The sequence below is a fragment of the Phragmites australis genome, chromosome 9 (genome assembly GCF_958298935.1).
Source record: "Phragmites australis chromosome 9, lpPhrAust1.1, whole genome shotgun sequence".
Lineage (NCBI taxonomy): Eukaryota > Viridiplantae > Streptophyta > Magnoliopsida > Poales > Poaceae > Phragmites > Phragmites australis.
Genome location: NC_084929.1, coordinates 36,098,023 through 36,119,198, shown reverse-complemented (window position 1 = coordinate 36,119,198; position 21,176 = coordinate 36,098,023). Strand labels below are relative to the sequence as shown.

General features: G+C 41.6%; 2 protein-coding genes across 8 annotated transcripts; both read right to left on the bottom strand.

Moving 5' to 3' along the window:
* Positions 1–2,190: 2,190 nt before the first annotated feature.
* LOC133929534 (uncharacterized) lies at positions 2,191–9,572 on the bottom strand. Of its 6 annotated transcripts, none has more exons than XM_062376328.1 (19): positions 9,366–9,570; positions 8,506–8,609; positions 7,614–7,700; positions 7,444–7,519; positions 7,263–7,337; positions 7,005–7,058; positions 6,393–6,452; positions 6,193–6,309; positions 5,903–5,997; positions 5,590–5,792; positions 5,300–5,397; positions 4,867–4,970; positions 4,620–4,785; positions 4,403–4,525; positions 4,234–4,316; positions 3,955–4,096; positions 3,725–3,754; positions 3,463–3,533; positions 2,191–3,387 (listed from the first exon to the last, which is right to left on the bottom strand). In XM_062376328.1, the coding sequence occupies exons 1-19, from the start codon at positions 9,402–9,404 to the stop codon at positions 2,778–2,780; spliced, it is 2,337 nt and encodes a 778-aa protein (XP_062232312.1). In that variant the 5' UTR covers positions 9,405–9,570; the 3' UTR covers positions 2,191–2,777. The 6 variants fall into 6 exon arrangements, 3 of the variants coding, with proteins under 3 accessions (XP_062232312.1, XP_062232313.1, XP_062232314.1); XM_062376329.1 differs by having other exon boundaries at positions 2,191–3,384; XM_062376330.1 differs by having other exon boundaries at positions 2,191–3,339.
* A 175-nt stretch (positions 9,573–9,747) lies between these two features.
* On the bottom strand, positions 9,748–20,090 carry LOC133929533 (DNA damage-binding protein 1-like). Of its 2 annotated transcripts, XM_062376327.1 has the most exons (19): positions 19,812–20,083; positions 19,041–19,089; positions 18,899–18,958; positions 18,713–18,804; positions 18,494–18,545; positions 18,225–18,287; positions 18,008–18,057; positions 17,404–17,479; positions 17,045–17,257; positions 16,829–16,935; positions 16,632–16,740; positions 16,302–16,502; positions 16,006–16,221; positions 15,617–15,727; positions 12,464–12,739; positions 12,114–12,388; positions 11,042–11,393; positions 10,604–10,888; positions 9,748–10,507 (listed from the first exon to the last, which is right to left on the bottom strand). In XM_062376327.1, the coding sequence occupies exons 1-19, from the start codon at positions 20,042–20,044 to the stop codon at positions 9,926–9,928; spliced, it is 3,402 nt and encodes a 1,133-aa protein (XP_062232311.1). In that variant the 5' UTR covers positions 20,045–20,083; the 3' UTR covers positions 9,748–9,925. The 2 variants fall into 2 exon arrangements, with proteins under 2 accessions (XP_062232311.1, XP_062232310.1); XM_062376326.1 differs by having other exon boundaries at positions 9,748–10,888; positions 19,812–20,090.
* Positions 20,091–21,176: the final 1,086 nt, after the last annotated feature.

Below are 21,176 nucleotides of genomic sequence, written 5' to 3'. Positions count from 1 at the left end.
CAAAATGGCCCTGTATAGACAGTTGCTGGTCGTTAATGGGCCTTGCGTGGATGGTTACGTGCCGGACATGGGCCTTAGCCCATGGACCTTTATGGGCGTAAATGCGCCTTTGCTTCGATATTTTTTTCTCAAATTAGCGAGTTTTTTATTTTTATATTTTCTAACATTAATATTTAAATAAATAGATTTTGATAAATAAAAAAAAAAAAAATAAACGTCTACCGTACTCTGATCAGGAGGTTAGGCCCTAAACGCCCGATCAAAGGATGGTAAAAAGTCCGACGGGGCTAACTTGTTGAAATCACTATTCACAGTAATATTTTTCCTTGCCATCTTCTTTTACATAAAATTATGGCCTTCTGCTGCTCCTAAAATACTAAAAACTTTTTTACGTATTTTATAATTCATGTGCAACATATTTTAATTAGATTAACTTAAAAAACATGTGTAGAGTTTAAACTAAAATTCTCCATAACATACTACTTTTATAACTTTTAACAATTGTTAGGGCTCAAATAAATTTCCAAAAATCTAATAAAATTCACTAATATTAATATTATGTGATGGAATAATTTCTAAAATTATTTCTACCCTAAGCTATATGGTGAAAAAGTGAGTTCCTTTGTAATGCTCTATTCACATAAAATAATAAAAATGCATATGAATAAAGCATTACAGAGGAACTCACTTTTTGACTATATATACTAGGGCTGAAATAGTCTGTGTCCACGGTAATGGACATGTGAAGGCATGGTCACGCTTGAATAGACTCCAGGTGCGTGCGTCTTGATGAGTGAGTGTGTGAACTAGATGTCCATATAATGTGTTTCCTAGCTCAATTCGTCAGAAGTTGTGTGATACTAGAGATATAACAGATGTGATAAAAGGGACTGCGGAGTGAGGTGTAACCCCTCGTAGGACTGAAAACCCTCAGATATAACTTGTACCCTGGTTCTGGTTTTAAAACCGTTTTAACAGTTTTGTTACCAGGTCAACTTCTAATACGTTGGGGACTTGAGATATACTCAATATCAACAGAAGATACCTGCAGTTGCTTTCAAAAGCTTTGTTACATTTATTTAAAAAGGATAACAGTGGAGAATATAACTGGATACTTGCATAAAAACTGTTTTACACTTAAAACTATAACGTAAGATCTTATTTTTGAAATATCCATTATGCATTTATCAACCCTTTGAAGTAGTATAGGACTTATTGAGTACCTTCTGTATTTAGTCTTGTTGCTTTCAAATTGTTGAGTTAGAGATCAAACTCAACCTAGATGAAGTCAAAGAGAAGATGTCTAAGGTCACGTCTGCACCCAAGTTGCTTATGGTATTGGGTTGCATCGTCGTTCCTCTATGCTGTGCGATAGCCTCTTCTGCCTGGTTAGTCTGCTGTGGATTCTTGTCTACTAAACCATCTTTTCTCTTTTCAAGTATTTATTTTACTTATTTATATTCGAAGTATGTATTTGATATCATTCTGTTGAATTCTGTGCGTATTAGCTACTGGATTCAGGGACTGATACAGGAGGCACAGGAAAACCCAAGTTCAAGGTCCTGACAGTGGAGGTTGATGCTACCGATTTCTAGCTCCAACCACCGTCCATCCCATCCGACCCCACGGTGAGCTCCGTCATCCTCCACTCTATCTCCTTAGTTCCTTCTTTTACTCTATCCATGCTCCAATCAAGCCATCGTAACCTCATTCTACACTGCCACTGCTCGTCGCTAACAGTCACATCCAGTGCTTCACCAGCCGAGTCGAGCAAAACCATCCACAACGATCCACTGCTACTATATGTTGCGCAAAACCCAAGATGAGACCGATTCCCATCGAGCACCTCTTTCGGCTTCATCCCTGACAAGGTCGCACTAGCGATCCAGCCATCTTCCAACGACAGACCCTACCAACGCAATCACCATATCCCATAGGTGCCCCATGCGTTGCAGAGACCGCCACCTTTTTACCATTTCTGGTCAAGCTCTGACAAGAGCACCACCACCGTCACGGTGTTAGTGCCCCTCCATCACACTCTTCTCTCTACCTCTACCTCTCTCTGTTGTGCGATCGCTGCCAATATGACATGTTGAGTTGTCCCCAAATAGGATAAAACAACCATTAAAACCAATTAAGAAGGTAAATTATATCAGTTTAAATAGTTAAAAAAAGAGATATTGATTCGAGTAATAGTTAAAGAAGACAATATGGATTTTTTTCGACTGAAAATGACGACCTTCGGCATCCAATTTTTACCGCCGACTCTAAATGTATCATTAGATGGCACAAGACCAGATCAAATTACAAGAGCATCTATTCCAAAAGGAACAAAAATAGCTTGGGGAAAAACTCACTGCCTATATTACAGTTCGAGTACCCGAGCGAAAGAAAGAAACCACCATACCCGAGATCAAGAACCACCTGACGAATTTCTCTCCTCATTGCATGCATCAACCAGTAAGGCAGTGCTACCACCAAATGACACCGACAAAGAACTAATTGTCCCACCATTACGGGGTGAGGAAAAGCTTGTGGGGATGAGGCGAGGCAGTCCGATGATAAGCAGGGCATGCGCAGCAGTACGAACGTGCTCATTGATACGTTACCAATCAACTAGCAGCATCTTTCTAATTGCGCGGCATCCTTTGTTCCGAATGATTGTCCGTTGTTCCCAAACATGTGGTGCCAGACAAATTGGCATTGTTCGCCTGCAAAAGAATCTGGCTGCCAATAACTGCTCTGGTCTGTGGTACAATTCCAGCCCATATACTTCACTAATTTGTTGTAGCAACCACAGATGTCTTTTCATCATCGACCTCAGTTGAATCTCCCTCCACATGCGACCCTGAGCCTGAATCATGGGCAAGATCATTTGAGCCTGCTAAGTCGGCAGACTGATTATCAATGTCACCAGAATCCGTCGAGGCTCCAGGCAATGCTTCGACAGGCTCAGATGTGCTGGCAGTTTCATCCACCGTTCTCTCTGTACCCATCTCTCCACATGATGCTTCAGCTTCATCTACCACTTGTGTGTCAGCCTGGCCACCTTGAACATCTGCAGGTCGCTCCGATGCTTCAGCTTCTTTGGGTGCATTTTCCTCTCCTGTGCACAACAGTTTCTCATCATCCGTACTGGCATCTGTGTGTTTAGCAACTTCTGCTAATTCCTCAGTCTCCTCAACAGGGCCATTTTCAAGAGATACACTTTCCATTTGTGATCCGGTGCCACTGGCTTCACCAGTTAGCACCTCATCACTTTCCTCTGTGTTTAGGGAAGCCTCTTCAGAATTGGGAGATGATAAAGGAACAGGGGCAGCAAAACGGTCATTGATTCCTCTATCACCATCAAACGTAAACCAGTTTGAATTCGTAAAGAGGGAGCTGCTGTAGAATACATGCTCTATAAGCTACTTCAATTATACTGAGAATGATGTAGGTCACGAAAAGATCACAAATTACCTGTCCTGATCATCCCCCAAACGCAATGAAGATATTACCACTTCAGCTGATTCATCGTCAAAGTAGACATCCTGAGACAGATACACACAATTCAGGCTGCAGAAAATCCATTACTTTGCTAGCAGGACACAGTATTTCGAAACTGTCAAATTAAATATACTGACCTTACATTATCTTAAGGACAAACTATGAGACTATATTGAGCACAATCTAATGACAAAAAGAGCAAACAAATGTAACATAAATAGTACTGCTAACATACCTCGTCGTCACGTTCATGTGATCCTTGCGCCTGCAATCATTGACATAAAATACATTAGTCATAGGAAGCACTAGAATCTGTGAGGATCTCTAGTTTTTACATTAAATAGAATGTTTGCAATGTTAAATTGTAAAACTGTTTCACGAACTCATTTCAGTTCCATTAAATACCAGTAAAAAATTTATAGCATGCTGCCAAAACTCACAATGTTGCAAATCCAGAAAAATCACCTCTTCAATGTCATCGTTACTGTATATCCCATATCGAAATGCATGGCTCAGATTATTAGCAAGTGCTGCCACATCATAGTCCCTGTCTCGGAAGTCATCGTCATCACTATCCCTACCACGATCATGAAGAGAAGTTGGACGCCTGCAGTATAAACGTGGATAGCCAACAGTCAGGAAAGAAATATAAAATCCCCCACAACAAGAAATCACCATGGGTGTTTCAACAATGTACAAAACAATCAGACACAAAGCAGAAAAAAGGATGGTTAAAGAACCTACCCACATGCCCAATGATAAACGTTCTCCACCTCATTGCGTTTGACCAGGACATCTGTTTGCCATTCGGCCCACTCACTATTCTCCTATGAAGACAAATTTCATCAATGCGATGCTAACAAACAACAGTTTCAAATTGCTGGGCTAACAAAAAAACAGAAACTCGAATTACCTGCAACTGGCTCTGGATTACACTGTTACTATTTCCCAATTGAATGAACTTATTTGCTATTCGAGTTATGTGCCCAATGTTCCCAATTCTTGGGGGTTCTTTCGCTTCTGACGGTAATGTTGGCTGTAAATAAAAGATATAATCATGATACAGGATCCTATGTCAATGTAGTATGGCAAGGAGAATACGCGGTGACAAGAATCAAGTAATAGATTACCCCATTGGAGTCTGCTAACAGAGAAGAATTTTTTTCTGCGACAAGTACTTTACCAACAAGGTCACAGTCACTAAGAACATGGTCAATCAGCTGATTTCTTTTAACTTCAAGGCAAGAAATGATAATGTTCTCAACATGATGATGCAAGAAGTTATTATAAGGGTACCTGCAGTACCAACCAATGTGTGAATATTTTCCTTTAGCAATGATAATTGATAGGCACATAAACACACAATAGCCCACTTACTGAAAAAACAAATCGATGGAATGCTTTATTGCAGATTGGCTTATTAGCTCCTTTTCAGCAATTTCACTACCAATTGTCAGCAAAACAGAGATGAACTCTACAATCTGAAAGAAACAGAAATACCATCAATTAAAACAAAAACAAGAAATGTAAGAGCTCTGAAGTGGGCATGTCGAAAGAAGGAAACGACTAACAAGCCTGGCCAAGTGGCCTAACTGCAGAGAGTTTGCGATGTGAACAGTAGTTGAGGCCATCAGGACTCATAATACTAGAAAAGTCTAGGTAGCCCTAAGCAGCAGCATTAAATATTAGTGTTTCCATCAAATAACTAAAAGCTTAAGTGAAATCCATTCAGGTTAAAAATAGATTGGCTTAAGCAAAAGATTCACATATACTCAAACTAATTAAGAGCATTCACATCATCAGAGCGTACCTTCAAACGGTGTTTTCCAAGAGGGGGGCACAAGCATCCATATGTTGTAGGCAAAACATATTCTGAAGAAGTAATGTCCAATAACTTCAGCAAATCACCTAAGATGTGAGTTTGGGTACATCGGTAAGAAACCTCAAAAGGGCAATCATGCACGTTAGTAAAAACATCTAGTGTATCATGGCACACATGATAAGGATAATGCATGTGATAAAAAGAATCAAGATCAAAAGTGAACAATTCAAATAACGCAAGTAGCATTAACTTGATAGAATCAAATACAGAGCACTCACCTAGACTCTCCAGCATACCATCAACTGTCTCTGGACTGGCAGTGACCAGTGTCCCGTGACTTAAGTTACTTCTAAATGCTTGGTATGAGGCTGATGCTAGTCTTTTTGGGTCCAAAAGAGATATGCATACTGACAGCGAATGAACCAGGACAGATTTTGGCCTTGATTCCTCAAGAGCATGACGAAACAGCCTACCAACAAAACTGAAATAACATGGAACAGACAAAGAAAAAGTGAACACAATGATAGTTGACATGTGAGTCAAAATTTATACTTTTCTGATTGCACAACAAGTTAAACAAAAAGGAGAAACCTTGGGCTGCATATTTTTGCAGCAAGAGCAGGAGGGGCACATCGAGTCACTGCAGAAAGGATTTCTGCAGCATTTGCATGTACTTCAGGGGAGTCCTGCTTGGTCATATTAGGTACATGAGCTCTGTACTAGCAAATACTAGCAACAACAACAAAGCCTTTGACCCTATCTCTAGCTCTGTACTAGCAAAATATGATTTTTTTTTTAAAGCAGAAAAAAACCTATTCTACTGAGAAAATATATATTTTGTATAGCACTATGTTACTGAATGATCAAGCGTCAGCACTTACAGATGAGCTAAATTTATCCACAATCAGTTCCAAGACATCTGTATTCTCTAACCACTGCAATGTGTCGGCAAAATTCGAGTATATGGTTTCGTCAGCACCAATCAATCTTATCAACACCTGTTTTACAGTCAGTTCATGAACAGCATCAACCAAATGTTACTCACCAAAATAGATGGGGAATTAATTCAGTAACTGTTTACCTCCATTATTGATGTGATGCCAATGAGATCAACAAGTTGGACAACAATATCTGGATGCTCCTAAAGAAGGTAGCAAAGAAAAGCAAACATAAATTGGAATATGCACAAACGATTCCAAGTTTACGGTGTGTACAGAACTTTACAAGTAAAAAATTTGGTCAAATTCAAATGTTTAAAGAAAGGAGACAATCGAATGTATGAAAGGAAAACACATGTGGGTAATGAGCAGAACTGAGATTTCCATTGCAAAAAGGAACCAAGGAACTCAATATTTATTGACCATAAATCATTTTCTATTCATGCACCCTTACGAAATCAAGAACAAAAAGTATTGCAGATTTACAACTCCAGTCAGCAAGGCAAGCACATGCACATGGATACGGAAGCACGTAAGCAAAACTAGATTTACAGCAGGAACTTAGAGAGGAGCAAACAATCTATCAGCCATTATAGCATTAGACTTCTAATTTAGGTTTCTTTGGTTAGCAAAACAAAATATGAATGCACACTCAAAGCAGGTAAAACAAGTCAAGCTCAAGGTTAAGTAGTAATTGCCAACAACAAGGACAAAGTAGCAACAATCTATGTTTCTATAGAACAGATCAGCAATACCTGAACATAACTCATAAGAGGAGCAGTCTTCTGCAGCATCAAACATATTACCACCTAGAACAAATAGGTAGCCAAACTGAGCTCCATAACTCATCACAATGCAACAGAGGGACAGCGTGAAGCTCAATGTCTAAATTACGCTAAGACAGTTAAGAAGTTATAGACATTGCAGACTTAAGAAGTTAAAGACATTGCAGAGGTGTTGAAGATAAGTTGAGCCATGATTAGGGGTCCCAGAATAAAAGGGGGAAAGAGTACCTTACTGAAGTAACCAGCTAATAAAGTGCTATGTGGATGATCAGGTTTAACAAATGAGAAAAGCAAATCCATTAACTGCATCATGTAACAAAAGGGATGGATATGGTTAGCTGGAATGAAGTTTATCAACCTGTGAAGTAGCATGTTCCAGAGAAATGTATTAACAAGTGAATATATTTACCTCAGCATCCTCTACCAAGGTCCTCAAGATAATGTCAATTTCACAAGTAAATATCTCGCAAGCAATAAATGGAAACCTGCCAGAGGTAGACAAGTGAAGTTTGACAAAGCTCATTAGCGAGCTAGATTTACATATAGCATGGTAGTAAATAACAATAATCCATAGCATACTTGAAAGACCGCTTCTTCTCTGAATCATCTGGAACTTCTTCCACGATGTAACGAAGTAATTGCTCCACTTGGGCCTTATCTCGCAAACTAGATACAACATTCAAGCATGTTAGGCACGAAAACAAAACTAGAATCAGGTAAAAGAAACAATTTGCAGTGTAATTGTCAAAAACAATGAAGACTGATGGAAAGATATACAGTATGCTGGCACTAATTACTAAACTATTAACATATAAAGCTACTTCCTTGTTTTGAGATCGAGCATAGTAAAAGCAAGTCAAACTTGAATAAGCACTCTTTAGTTCGCTAGAGAGACACGATCCTCATTTATCAGCAGGTGACACAACCGAAACAGATGAAAACTGAAAGCAAATTCAAATAAATGACCTTTAAGTATAACCTGCTCTGCAGAAGCTTACAAAATGGGGAAAGAGAATGAGTTCAGATGTTTTTCTCTTAGAAAATCAAGGAACAAGTTCGGCATACATTGCTGCTAGCTTAATTACATACCATATGCCAAAAGTAAAATGCAAGGGGATTTTAAACAGGAAATAAAAACAAGTTGTGCGCGCATATGAATTGCAATTAGAGCTGCTTCTTAATTCTCTACGATAGAACCTTATAGGCAGTGCCGATGCATAAAACAGTGGCAGAAAAGGATGTACGTGTATAATAAATATGGCCTTTATTATCTAATTTATTCATAAAGGATTCCTTTTCCTGTCGACCACAGTGGGAAACACCTATCAGCAATAATATTAGATAATGCAACAAGTCTTTAATTACTGTTTTACAAGCGAAAAAAGCTCAGTAACTGATAAAGGTTCAATGGTTAGTTGGGCATGCTGAAAAGTGAAAATTGTAACAGCTTGAAAACAGCTCAAGGGCTTACAAATTTATGAGTCGAGTATTCAGCGCTTTGCACTCCTGAATAATTTCATCCTCATCAAGCAGCTCTTCTAATGTGAAGTTCTCCTTGTCTAGAATTGTGTCCACCTGAACAACAGGATACAAAGTTAGGCAAGTGAGGTGGAGATTACCCAGGGTGTAGTAACAAATGTTCACACGGGCCTTGCAACGGTAGGAAAAAGAACAATTCAAACGATTAGCACATAACAGTAATCATGTTCAATTAATAGGCATTCAGTTATTAATAAATGAGTACGGAAGATAAAACCAACAAGTGTAGCATACATGATACCAGTTCAGCATTCGTATATAAGTGTAGTAAATTGAAATGCAATCAAAACAGAAAATGCATTCGACCAAGGCAGTAATTAGACCGCAGAAGATTGTCTGTGACGCATAATAAACAGTTACCAACCTAATCCAATCGATTCAGCAAAACTGTTGCAACTAGCTCCTGCCTTACTTATCCCATTTCTTGAGACAACGACGGAAAGTGTGCATCCATCAGCAACAAAAAACTTTTCCGTCTCCTTTGATCATACCACTAGCAAGATACGGCGAGCGCAGCAGTTAGGTTCCCCCTAATTCGTTGGGACGCGCACAGGGAGCTCCCGCGTGCACGCGCCTGACTAACTCTTAGGGGCGTCTTCGTGCAGAGGTGTAATCCCAAGGCAGCAACAAACCCTAAGCGCGCGCGACGGATGGGGATCGGGAAGAGCAGCATGCATCAGGGAACCTAAACCACCCGCGATCCGATTGGCAAGACCAGTCGCAGCTAGATTCAACGACGAACAAGCATTGAAGCAGTCCCGTAAGCAAGCGCAGGGAGGGAAGGGTACTCACGGGCGAGGCCGCGGAGAGGCCGGTCATGCGCCAGAACATGGCGGCGAGGCTCGGGATCCGCAGCAGATCTAGGGTTCGGGGAGGCCGAATCGGCGAGAGGGAAGGCAGAGAGAAGAGACGGGATGAGACGGGAGCGAAATGAAAAGGAGGCGCTTCCCTTGTGCTTGTGTGGTTCGAATCGATTTGGTCGCGCTGCGCTGCCCTGCCGGATGGAGAAATACTGAGTAATTAATTGCAGTGAGTAATTAATTGCAGTTTGAAAAGGTGGTCGGCTACTGGACGGACTCGGATCAACTGCCGGCCGATCCGGTTTGGTTCCTACTGCAAGTCGGATGGATTCACCACCACATTTTTGTTTCAGCCTAAAGAAAAACGAACCCCATTCAAACCGACACCTCAAATGCTATTGGGTCATCCAAGCAACAAAATAGGGTCAATCTTGCGAGTTGCAGAGGAGGCACCTCACTGCGATTAAACTACATGCGACTACGACACTGAAAATTTAAAAAGTTGCCACGGACATACATGGAATAAGTGGCAGCAAACTTCTACTCATTCATCTAGTGAAGTCTCGTCAGCTCTTCCACCCTCCTGGACAGCTCCTCCACAGATACACCCACGACCTTGGCCACCTCCTCCATCTTGCTTCTGCTAAGGTCAAGGAATGACTCGATCAGGTCACCATCCAGGAAGTTCCGAGCCTCCACCGTCTTCTTGTCGTTATGGAACGACCGCCATTGCTCATGGCTGAGGTTTCCAACACCCTTTATGAACTTTACAAGACTGGACTGGAGCTTCTCCAGAAACACATATTGGTCGTGTGGAAGGGAGGCAATAATGCCAATGACCCCATTGATTGTGCCAAAGATCACTGTGGGAATCTGGCCCATCTCTGAGTCTGGAAGGCGCATTACAAGTGAACCATGGCGGAATTTGTTCACAAACTCCCCAAGATGGTACTCCCCAACAACCTCAAGCCTGGCCCTTTCATCATCTGTGGCTGCATCACTGTTCTTGCGCACAGTGAGTAGGTTATAGCTATTCTCTGCACCAATATAGATTTCATCATCAAGCATCTCAACTGCAGTCATCCAGTTCGCATTGTAATCCCTAGCACGCTCTTCGATCGCACTTTCCTCATGCTGCCCAAAAGAAAAACAATGGTAATTGGCCCAATGAAGAGATTGGAATAAAAAATAGAATTGTTGCAATGTGTCAAGCAAAGAGTTAAAGGCTACCTTGTAGACCAGCAAGGATATTGATTTCATCAGATCACCAACTACAATGAAGTCACCACGGGTTTGCGTATACAAGGCCAGTATGTGCCCATGGTGGCCACACTCAGATTGCAGCTCATGTGAACCATCCTCACGTAGCATCCACTTATACAATTGAATCTTCTGGTTGATAGCAGCCAACAATTTTCCATTGAATGCATTCAACGAGTAAACAGCTCCTTTGGTTTCTTTCTCTACAATTAATTGCAACCTTCCATCTTCAACTGCAAATACAAGGATTCGCCCCTACACCAAGATGCATCGATGTATAAGCTTTTGTGCAAGAGAACCCAATAACAAAATTCTTACAGAGAATTAAGGTACAAGGAGCAGTAAACTGAACAAGTATTAAAAAGGAATGCACAGCATTACGAAACATCAAAATCTCAGACAAGTTACCTTTGTTGGTTCATTTTCCTCAGGTAAAACATATGCAGTTCCCACACAGTAGTAAACGTTATTATCATCTGAGAATGAGCAGCTAATGATGGAGCAGCCGCATTCATATTGATCTAGAGGATATGTAGACAGGAACTCAAAAGTTTGATGATCTAACAGACGAATAAAATGCGTCTCACTTTCCTCCATACTAGTCTGGTTGTACTTGAAACTGCAGAATGCTAGTGTCTTTGATTGCTCCTGGTGGCAAATGCGTCGTGCTTGTTCATTAAGGGGGATTGTGCGGATATGAAGCTTTTGGATATCATCAATGGTTCCAATTGAAAGTTCACTTTCTTTCGCAATTGCAAGGCTGTGATAATAAAAAAGGAGTAAATTATAGCAAACTTAAGACAGTGATATTGTTTCCAAATAACTACTAAGAAACTAATGAGATAATGGCATAAATACATTGTTAGCTCAAAGCATCAAGTAGAATGGCACTAGCTACAATCAAGAATCAAATGAACACGTTAGGAGACATAACTAGCAGGTTATAAACCTTTTCTCTTCTCTAATTTTGTATCCGTGCCACGGGGCATGGTATGTAAGAAACTAACATGCCGATTTGACTGTTAATGATAGATGTAGTCTATACACATTAAAAGGAGGTTGCTTGATGAAGTCCAAAGAAACAGGTATATGAAAGAATGAGAAGGTAATTATCAACACCATCGCGTCAAGGATAGGCTGTCAAGTTTCATCAGATTGTAAACAAAGCTGATTCAAATAAATTGCTACTGCTAGTATCAATTTTACTTCTAAAAGAGCATATTCCCTAATCCAGGCAATGCACAAATATCTGATGGTTATACAAATTGACTCGTGACAGCATTTTAACCACTAGTATAAAGTTTTACTTTTAAAAGAACATATTCCCCAATCCAGGCTATGCACAAAGATCTCATGGTTATGCAAATTGACTTGTGACAGTATTTCAACCAAATAGATACAAGAATTCACAACTATATACAGGAGGCAGTGAACTCAAAGATCAAGTAATTTCATGGCACAAAATCTACAGAGAAAGAACCTGTCTGGAAAAGCAGCTGTATTAAAACGACACATATGATTAACTTCTTTCAAATTGACATTGCTATAGAGCAGCTTCTTATTGCTGCTGTAGATGACAGTCGGTCTATCTGATGAAGCAAACACGTGGGTTGTACCCTTCGATGAGAATGTACGAAGGCTAATTGGTTGGGTCCCAAGGGACACCTTCTTTCTATCAGTCAGTTCACCTGTACATGCATTCAACAGAAAACTGAACAGGTTACCATCTCCAAGAGCACAGAGCAAATACATAACCTGAAAAGAAAAGCAAGTATATGTTACTTGAAGTAGCCATTTTTGTTTTCAAAGAAAGTGAGGTCAAGAACATACCCCCTCCAAGGTGCACAGCAGAACAGACCGAGGAACAATTTCTCCACCTAGATTTTCCTTCCTTATTAATTCAAGGTCTGGAAGTGAAAATATTCTAACACTTATATCAGTCCACATCCCAACAGCAGCTAGGGAACTAAAGTGTGGATTCTCCCCGATTGGGTTCAAATCAAGACAAGAAATCTCGTGTTCTAGCTGTGCATGCTTCACTTCAACAAGCTTAGCCTCCTTGATTTCTAGGTAAACAAGATGGCCACCACCCGTTGCCAACAGAACCTGCAATGCATAATGTGCAAATTAAAATTATTATTGTAAACAAAGTAGCTTAGGGATTCAATCATTCAAATCCATTTTACTAGGGCTTTTCAGGAAAATATTGCTAGACTTTATAATGGCTACTGATGATTAGTGTCTCCAATAAATGACAGTCATACATATTTCTTTACTGTGGGTAAAAAGAAATGACACGGCATGATTTTGGATAACCAACATAAAGTAGCGAAGACAGCTGATCCATTTTGCATTGGGAAGGTTTTTCAAATAGCACTTTTTTCCCTAGTTTTGGATGCAGCAATTGCTTTGAGCACCTTCCTGGAGCCCTAACAACAAAACCTTACTAGAATAAGTAAAGGTCCCCATAACTAGCTGGATACCCCAGCATAGCAACCACAAACTGGCCATAAGACTCAAGAAAAGTGATTAACAAATAAAGTGGGTATAGCAGTCTATAAGTGTTTCTTTGGATCGTGCCCCAACTTACCTTGAAACTTTTTGGTCATGACCAAATCATGGCATAGCCAAAAACTTTGGTTCCAAACCAAACACTAGCCAAAGCATGGGTGAGCCCAAATTTGGCTTGCCAATGATGGGCCTACATGTGAGGGAGAGAATTGCCTTACCAAAATGTGGTCTTCAATTTTGCCACACATGCCTTTGCCATAAACTTGGCTAGAATCTTGCCAAATCTTGGGTCATTAGGGATGGCAATTGAACCCGTGGGTCCGGGTACCTGCGGGTTCTGCACCCGACGGGTCCAGGTTCAGGTCTAGATTTTCACCCTCAGGTCTGGCGGGTTGGGTACCCGAAATGGACCAGGTCGGATTTGGGTTTTTAATTTCACCCGCAGGTGCCCATGGGTCCCCCATCAGCTCAGCTCGCCTCGCCCGTCAGCCAACCTCGGGCCTCCCGGTTTCCCCGCCTGGCCTCCCCGTCCCCGATGCCCTCACGCAATCACGCCTGGCCTCTCCGCTTGTATGCCGCCATCGTGCACGGTCTCCCCGCTTGGCCTCCCAGACCGTCAGCGCACCGTCCAGCCTCCCTGTCACCTGACCTCCCCGCCTCCCCTCCCTGTCACCTGACCTCCCCGCCTCCCCTCCCAGCCCCCACCCAGCCCCGCCTCCCCGCCTAGATCCAATGGATCTACCGCCGACGGTGTGGATCTCCCTAGCCGGAGGACCTCCTCCCACCGACGGCCTCCTCAATGGCGACTCAACGGTGGTCTGCCCGATGGTAGCCAACATGAGCCGACCCGACAGCAAGAGCAAGCTGGTGTTGCTCGGCGGCTGACCTGAATAGCCCGCCCGGTGGCGACTGGTGCAGCCCGAACGGCGATCGGCACATCCCGATCTCTGCGCACTCCTCTGTTAATAAACACCCGATGGGTCCCCACCGGGTTTCGAGTCCCCGTCAGGTTTGGGTGCGGGGGCACATTTTGACCCGATTAGCACTTCGGGTGTGGTTTTGCTCCACCCGACCCCGACCCGACCGGTTGCCATCCCTATGGGCCATGCCTAAATTTGGCACCAATCCAAATGGTGGCCAAATTGCATTGGCATTACCAAGTTTTGGTAGGGTTGGCTTTGGCACCGAACCAAACAAGCCCTAAGTACAAAGCGAAGGCATGAATTGAAAGCCATATATGGATTTAAAATGGACAGGTAATCTTAAATTGGAATTGCATGTGCGCAACAAATTTGTTGATAAGGTTCCCTTCCTTTCTTGTTTACAATTCTTGTCCCTATACTTCTTCTCTTTTGGATTTATTTGGGTAATTGCAGAGTTGTTGCATGTGCATTGAAAACAAGGCAATAGAGCACTAATGCAGCAAAGCACCCCAAAGTTGTATTATCACACATCTTATGATCAAATCATACTTGGTAACATATCATCACCGACTACAAAAAAAAATCCAAAAGAGAAAAGATGAAACTTCCCATGAAAAAAAAACAAGGGTGAAATCAGTCGAATGGCACTGCAAAGTTTCAGGTTTTGGAAAAGTGCAATTGGTTGTCTCACTGAAACAAGGGGGAAATTTGGGAATTAGCATATACCAAATTTCAATAGTTGTTATGGCAGCATGGCAAGGCGCAGCAACCCACCACCTTCACAACTTAACAGTGCCTATAGCGTGCAGCGTGGAGACACTATGCACATTTCGATACTTTTTCCTAATACACACATTATGTCTCAAAGTATATATAAACAGGAAAAAAAAGTAGAAAGGGAAAAGGTGAATGCACAAATAAAATGGGTTACCAGCCAGCCCAACCCACTAATTCGACCGATGTAATAGTACATGCCCCTTCTACTTACCCTAACCGTCACTCTGCTCCCTCCGCCCTCCCCGCGCCGCCCTGCTCCCTCCACATCCACATCCGCCTCCCCACGTCGCCTTGCTCCCTCTGCATTCGCCTCCCAGCGCGCACCGCCACCTTTTCCTTCCACCCACCGATCTGCGCCGAGCACATGCAGCGGACAAGGGTGGCCAACTCGGGAGATTCAGGCAAGAGAGGCCGAAGCAGACGTCGGACGGAGATCCAAATGAGAGACCAAGGCGGACGGAGATCCAAGCGGGGGCGGGCGGAGGGTGACCGTCCCAGTGGCAGCTCGAGCTAGGGTTCCTTGCGCTTGCGTCTCGAGCGTCTTGTCTTAAGGCCTTGCGGGTTCCAGTAGGGAGTCGGCTTTGATTATACAAGTACCCCTCTCCCTCTCCCTTTATTGCGCCTGCCACAACGCACACAGTCTTGGCATCCCCGTAGCGAGAGACCATTTTCCGCCACACCGATATATCGGCATTATGGCAACGAGATATTGGTGTCGTGACAACTATGCAAAATTCTCAAAAAAGACAGGGCAGCACAAAAGGAAATGCACCTGACTGGCATTAGCTGATGCAACATTGACTGAAAATCCTGCTGGTGCATTCCATCGATCCACTAGCTCTCGAGAGGTGCAACTAACTAACCGGACAGAATTAGCGGTAACCTGTCATTGGAAGCAACAAACAAAATATTGATAATTGATTAAAGATAACGTATAAGACATAATCACGCAACTGCTAAAATGATGAATACTGAAATCATAGGAAACCAAGTTGCCAAACACACACAAAAAATACTCTTTTTCTTTCAAATATCCATAAAATTTCTACGACACTTTCTCACTAACTACTCCATCTTTTCCGTTTCCATATAATGTTTCGTTAATCTGCTACCGTGCAAAATGCAAGAAAGAACAGATGAAATGTTCATTAGAAAAGGCACCTGTATAAGAAGATCATTGATGGCATTTTGACAAAACAAGGTCTGGGTTTGTGCATCAAACCCCTCTATCTCGGTTTCTTCTAATTCATCTTCCATGTTCATAGCCAAGAACCGTGTCTCACTTATAAAGCTCACGACTAGGTACATGTCGTAAGGATCATTGAAGGAAGATTTCAGTGACCATAATCCCTTGATACCTTGGAGTTCTACTGAAGCCTAATTAAACAAGAGAAGATAAACAGCTCAACTCTCCAAATTAAGAAGTTGGCAATAACAGTCTACTCTTAACTGAATACCTGCTCATTAATCCCTATACCATTCCGAACCACCCGAAGGGAACCATCTTTAAATGCCCCAGAACAAGTGACCACCTGACCCTGCCCCTGCCTATCAAGGTCAACCACGCAGAAGTCCACAATAGGTCCAAGATTCACATACCGCTCAAGAAGTTCAACAAATGAACCACTTGCGTCAGCTTGAAGGTTCAGCTTTATCAGCTGTTAAGAAAAATAAATTGTTCAATACAGGTATGTATATTCCAAAAGAACAACATAAATGAGGACATGTAATACTTTCTTTTCATCTAGCATGGAGAAATGAAAGAAACTAAAAAGCATTTGACCCACCTGTGAATCACCAAATCGTGAACCAACATAGACAACACCGTTATCAAGATATGAAATTGATGATGCAATTGAAGTCTCTCCCAAGTACTCAACTTTCAAACCAGTAACCCTAAAATGTAAGTAAAACATGAAACCAGAAAATATGTAAGCAATAGGTTAAGAGCCTTTTAGTTCCAACATAGCTCACAAGCTGTTACCTTTCTCGCTCATGGGTAAGGACAAGTAAATGCAGAGTTCCTGTATTATCACCAAGTAAATAACGAGAACCATCTGGGTCAACCCGTCCATATGCTCTTATGATGGACTGAAAAATCAAGTGCAAAAAAAATTACAGAATTTAAACATGATACCTACCAACATGTAGTTGGCACCACGAAGAAAATTGAATAGCTATATAGAGAAGAATTTGTTACTTGTTTGATTGGTATAGCTTTAAATGTAGCATTGGCATTGCAGTAAACTATTGTCTCCTCGCCGATAATTATCACACCACCAAGTGGAGCTGGTACTGGTATTAACAGACCAGCACCATTGTCTAAATTATTCTGCGACCAAGGACCTTCAACAAAGTCTTTGTCTTTCAATGCAACTTCATATGTCTTAACATGCCTCGCATCTTTATTATCCTGAAGTAGTAGCATGGAGCATGCATCATATAAAAAAAAACAACTATTATAACTAACTCAGTTCAACTGTTCAAAACTTTGTAGCTTGTACCGATGGATTAGACTTTCATCGTTGCAATGTAAAAAAATGTGAAGTTTAAACAAACCTGGTAGAGGACAACAATAGTAGGTTTAACACAACCATGCAGAAACTTGATGTCCAATACTTGAAGTTCTTCGAGTCTAACATAAGAAAAAGCTAACTATTAGAGAGTCTGAATAAGATAATACTAATTATTAGACAACATACTCAAAAAAATCTGAGTTAATCAGCTCATATATTTGGACAAAGTTGATCATCAATAATGAAAAATCAAGATCTGTCATGAACTTCCAGCTATAAGTGTGCTATTACAACTTGTGGTTGCAATAGCACAGGAAAAAGTGCTAAAACATTAGTATGCTCACGAGATGCCATGAGAAATTGTACATGTGAAGCCGAAGTAGTAAAATAGCCCCAACAATTTTATGCTAATGAACAGAAGAACAAGCAACAGAAAGAAAAATTGAGAAATCACAAGGCGGCTCTACTTTGTGCACATTATGGTTGTCTCTAACAAAATCCAAATCTGCAAAGGTTGCAAAAAAGAACATCCACACATTGACACTCTCCAATATTTCTAGTTACAGACCACACTACCACATACTTTTGCAGCCCACATGAATATTTTGTCAGCAAAGGAATTCAATTATAAAGTGTCAAACTCATACCTGATATTGAAAGCTTCCTTCAGCTGTCCTTTGTTGTCAAATGGTATAACCTGCAAAGCAAGGATTCCAAAGGAAATAAGAGCTGCACATAATATTTCTTTTTAATTAAAAAAAGAGCTGCATATAAATTTCCCTCCTTGAAGATACAAAAGTACAACTTGACAATAGGGGCAAATCTGAATTCACAAAAATCTAAAGAAGCAGGCAGTAGGCTTACCTTAAATAAGCCGTCGTAAAGGTGAAGACCAATAAGTCTACAGTCAGGGTCGATAATTCCGATCTGCATAATAAATGGAAGGGCCACCCAATAGTATTATTGTTCCAGGTTAAATATAGATATAAGAGAGATACTCTCTCTATATACACACAAGACACTGTAAAATGCTGGGAAATGAAGAGTCCAAATTGAGTTCAAATCAAGGAATAAATTCATAAAATTTCAACAAGCCAAAAGAAGGGGTTGAAACTAGGCAGAGATGACCGCACCTGTCCATTGTCTGTAGGGCGGCCAATGCGATCAGAAACATCTCCCATGGCTCTACATATTACAAATAAACAATTATTTCCATACAAAAATAAGCAGCGCCGGTGCTTCTCGAAAGACAGGAGTGACAATATACTTTTGTTCTCCTACAATATTATGTGGGACTCGGAACATCGATCATTGCTTTCTTAAAGTAAAGCCAGGAGAGTAAGCGTCCAAACCTGGTGAGAAGCTCTGATTTTTCTGCATCCCACTGCAGGACACAGAATTTGTACCTTTCCGTAGCAATGAAAAGGAAATCCTGAGTCTCATTCTGACGAGAAGAAAAAATAGCAAACTAATTTTACAAAAACACTTCACAACTACAAATACAGTATTTCAGGTGAAGGAACAGAAGATTAACTCACATGAGGTTGGAAGAGCTCAATCGTTGCAATTCTTCCATATATAGGTACATCAAGCATAGGCTGCTTGCGAAACAAAATTGTTATGGTTGCAAGGTAGCAGATTGTAATGAAAACTACTCTGTCAATGCTATAAATCACCAACCTGAAGGCCCTGAGGAGTAAGCAAATGGATCTCGATGCGGGTGCATTTCCTGAAAGTTTGATACTCATGTGCCTTAGTGAAAGATTTAACAGGAAGAGATGCCCAAATAACATAGAGAACACTGCAATCCATTGAACTGCAACCCACGAAAGAGTTTCCTAGCCGCATTAATACATTTCAATCACTAGGTGGCAAACTCGCCACAAATGCCTCAGAAAGTGTTACTATGATGCTGTGGAACACAACGGTATTTGATTACTGCATCCTGATATTATATATTTATATTAGTTGCAGTTTTCCTTTCATAGATCAGGCTATGAATTACTTATACAGAGAGACCTACAGTTGCATCTGCCTATGTGCCATTTTATTTTAGCCCAACATCCTAGAGAATGTAAAAGTGGAGGCAAGGGTTTTACCGTGCTAAGCTCAGATCCCACATAACTAATGGTCAAAATCAGCCAGTAGTCTTCACAATAGAAAAAAAAAATAGGGAGGGAAACAGACGCATCCCGCTTCCCTGTCTCCTCCCGCACTGAATAAAGCCGGAGCATGCCAGATGAATTGGGGAAATTGCACATCTCGCAGCGTTCCAGCTTAGAGCACACCCTAGTGTGCGCCCCTACGCCAACCCAAAACCCTAGAAGATGTCACCGTGCTCCCAATCCCAAGGACACCGCCAATGGGAAGCAGCCCGTGGAGCTAAACCCTACGTGGAGAGTCGAGAGGGAGAAGACAGGGGATGGAGTGGGGACTAGTGCGATTACTTACGCGATGATGAGGTTGAGCTGGTTGGGGCTGGTGAAGTTGCCGATGCAGGAGTGGCTGACGCTGGTCGGCTTGTGCGCCGTCACGACGTAGTTCCACACGCTCATCTCCGCCGCCGCCGTGTGCCACTGTGAGGAGGGCTCTACAAGGTGAGAGAAGGAGGGAGACGGCGGTCGGAGACGAAAGAGCGGCAGAGCTTGGCTCCCTCCGTTCTTCTTTTCTATTCTATCGGCCATCGGAGGTAAGAAAATGGGCCCTGTTGGTCTCTTTTTGGGCCGGGCCGGACCTTTCTTACGATCCTCCTCTATTTCCCTAGCTCCGCGCTCTGACAACCAGGTCCCACTTGCAGTGTAAAAGCTGGCCAGTTAATAAGTTCCCTCGACATGGCATCTTCAACAGATACTCTAAAAATTTATCCACTATAACACTATTATAGTATTTTTTATTTTTCTCATCTCTAACGGCTACCATATTTTCTACCTTCTATTACTCATCTCCTCCTTCCAAACTCACAATCATACACTATAAACAGTGTTACAGATCCTTAAAATAATCGGTAAATTTGGTGTTGTCCTCGTGCTACAGTATTGCGGACCGCACCACTGTAGCACTAGAAACAGGATCCGCTGGAGAGAGCAGCAGCCGGCAAAACGAGCTGTACAGGAATAAGGCTGAGTTTTACGGAACATCGATGGCAATGGCTTGCGCATTGAATGAATGAAAAACATAGGAGTTCCGAGAGAGATACAGGCACAGTGCAAAGTTTCCATCATGTCAGCCTCACGTTAGATTTCCTCCAAAACTTTTATAGATTCATCATACACCCGATAGGAATTTCATATGGTACATTTCTCTGTTCCAAAAAGAGATTTCTCCGTTCCAAAAGAAGAGTCGAAAGAAGATTGTTTGTTAATTTCTTTTCTAATTTTTTTTATTTATTTTTATGATTATAGCGAAACGTGTGCCGGATAAATGGAAAGATGAAAAAATAGATAAATTATTTAAATATTAGTAATTTTTATTAGATTGAGAAAAAAGTAACACGAAAACCACGTAGATATTTGAATCGACCAGTAATGGAATCCCCTCCTTAAACTGGAGCGAGTTTCCACTATTTTTTTTCGTCTCCTTTCTTTCTGACGGTAGCTACAACAAACTGGAGTTATCCATGTCCAAATCCAAGCTACCAAACCAAGATTGACAATGCGAAAAACTTCCTTTTTTTTTACTTGTTCGTTGATTCGAAGGAAGAATTGACACAGGACAAGTACAATTCAATTGCTGACGGTTCCTAGTCCTTCCTACGTCGCAAGCAACTCCTTATCTGGAGAGCAGTCTGGACCATATCATATTCATTTGGCGCCTCCT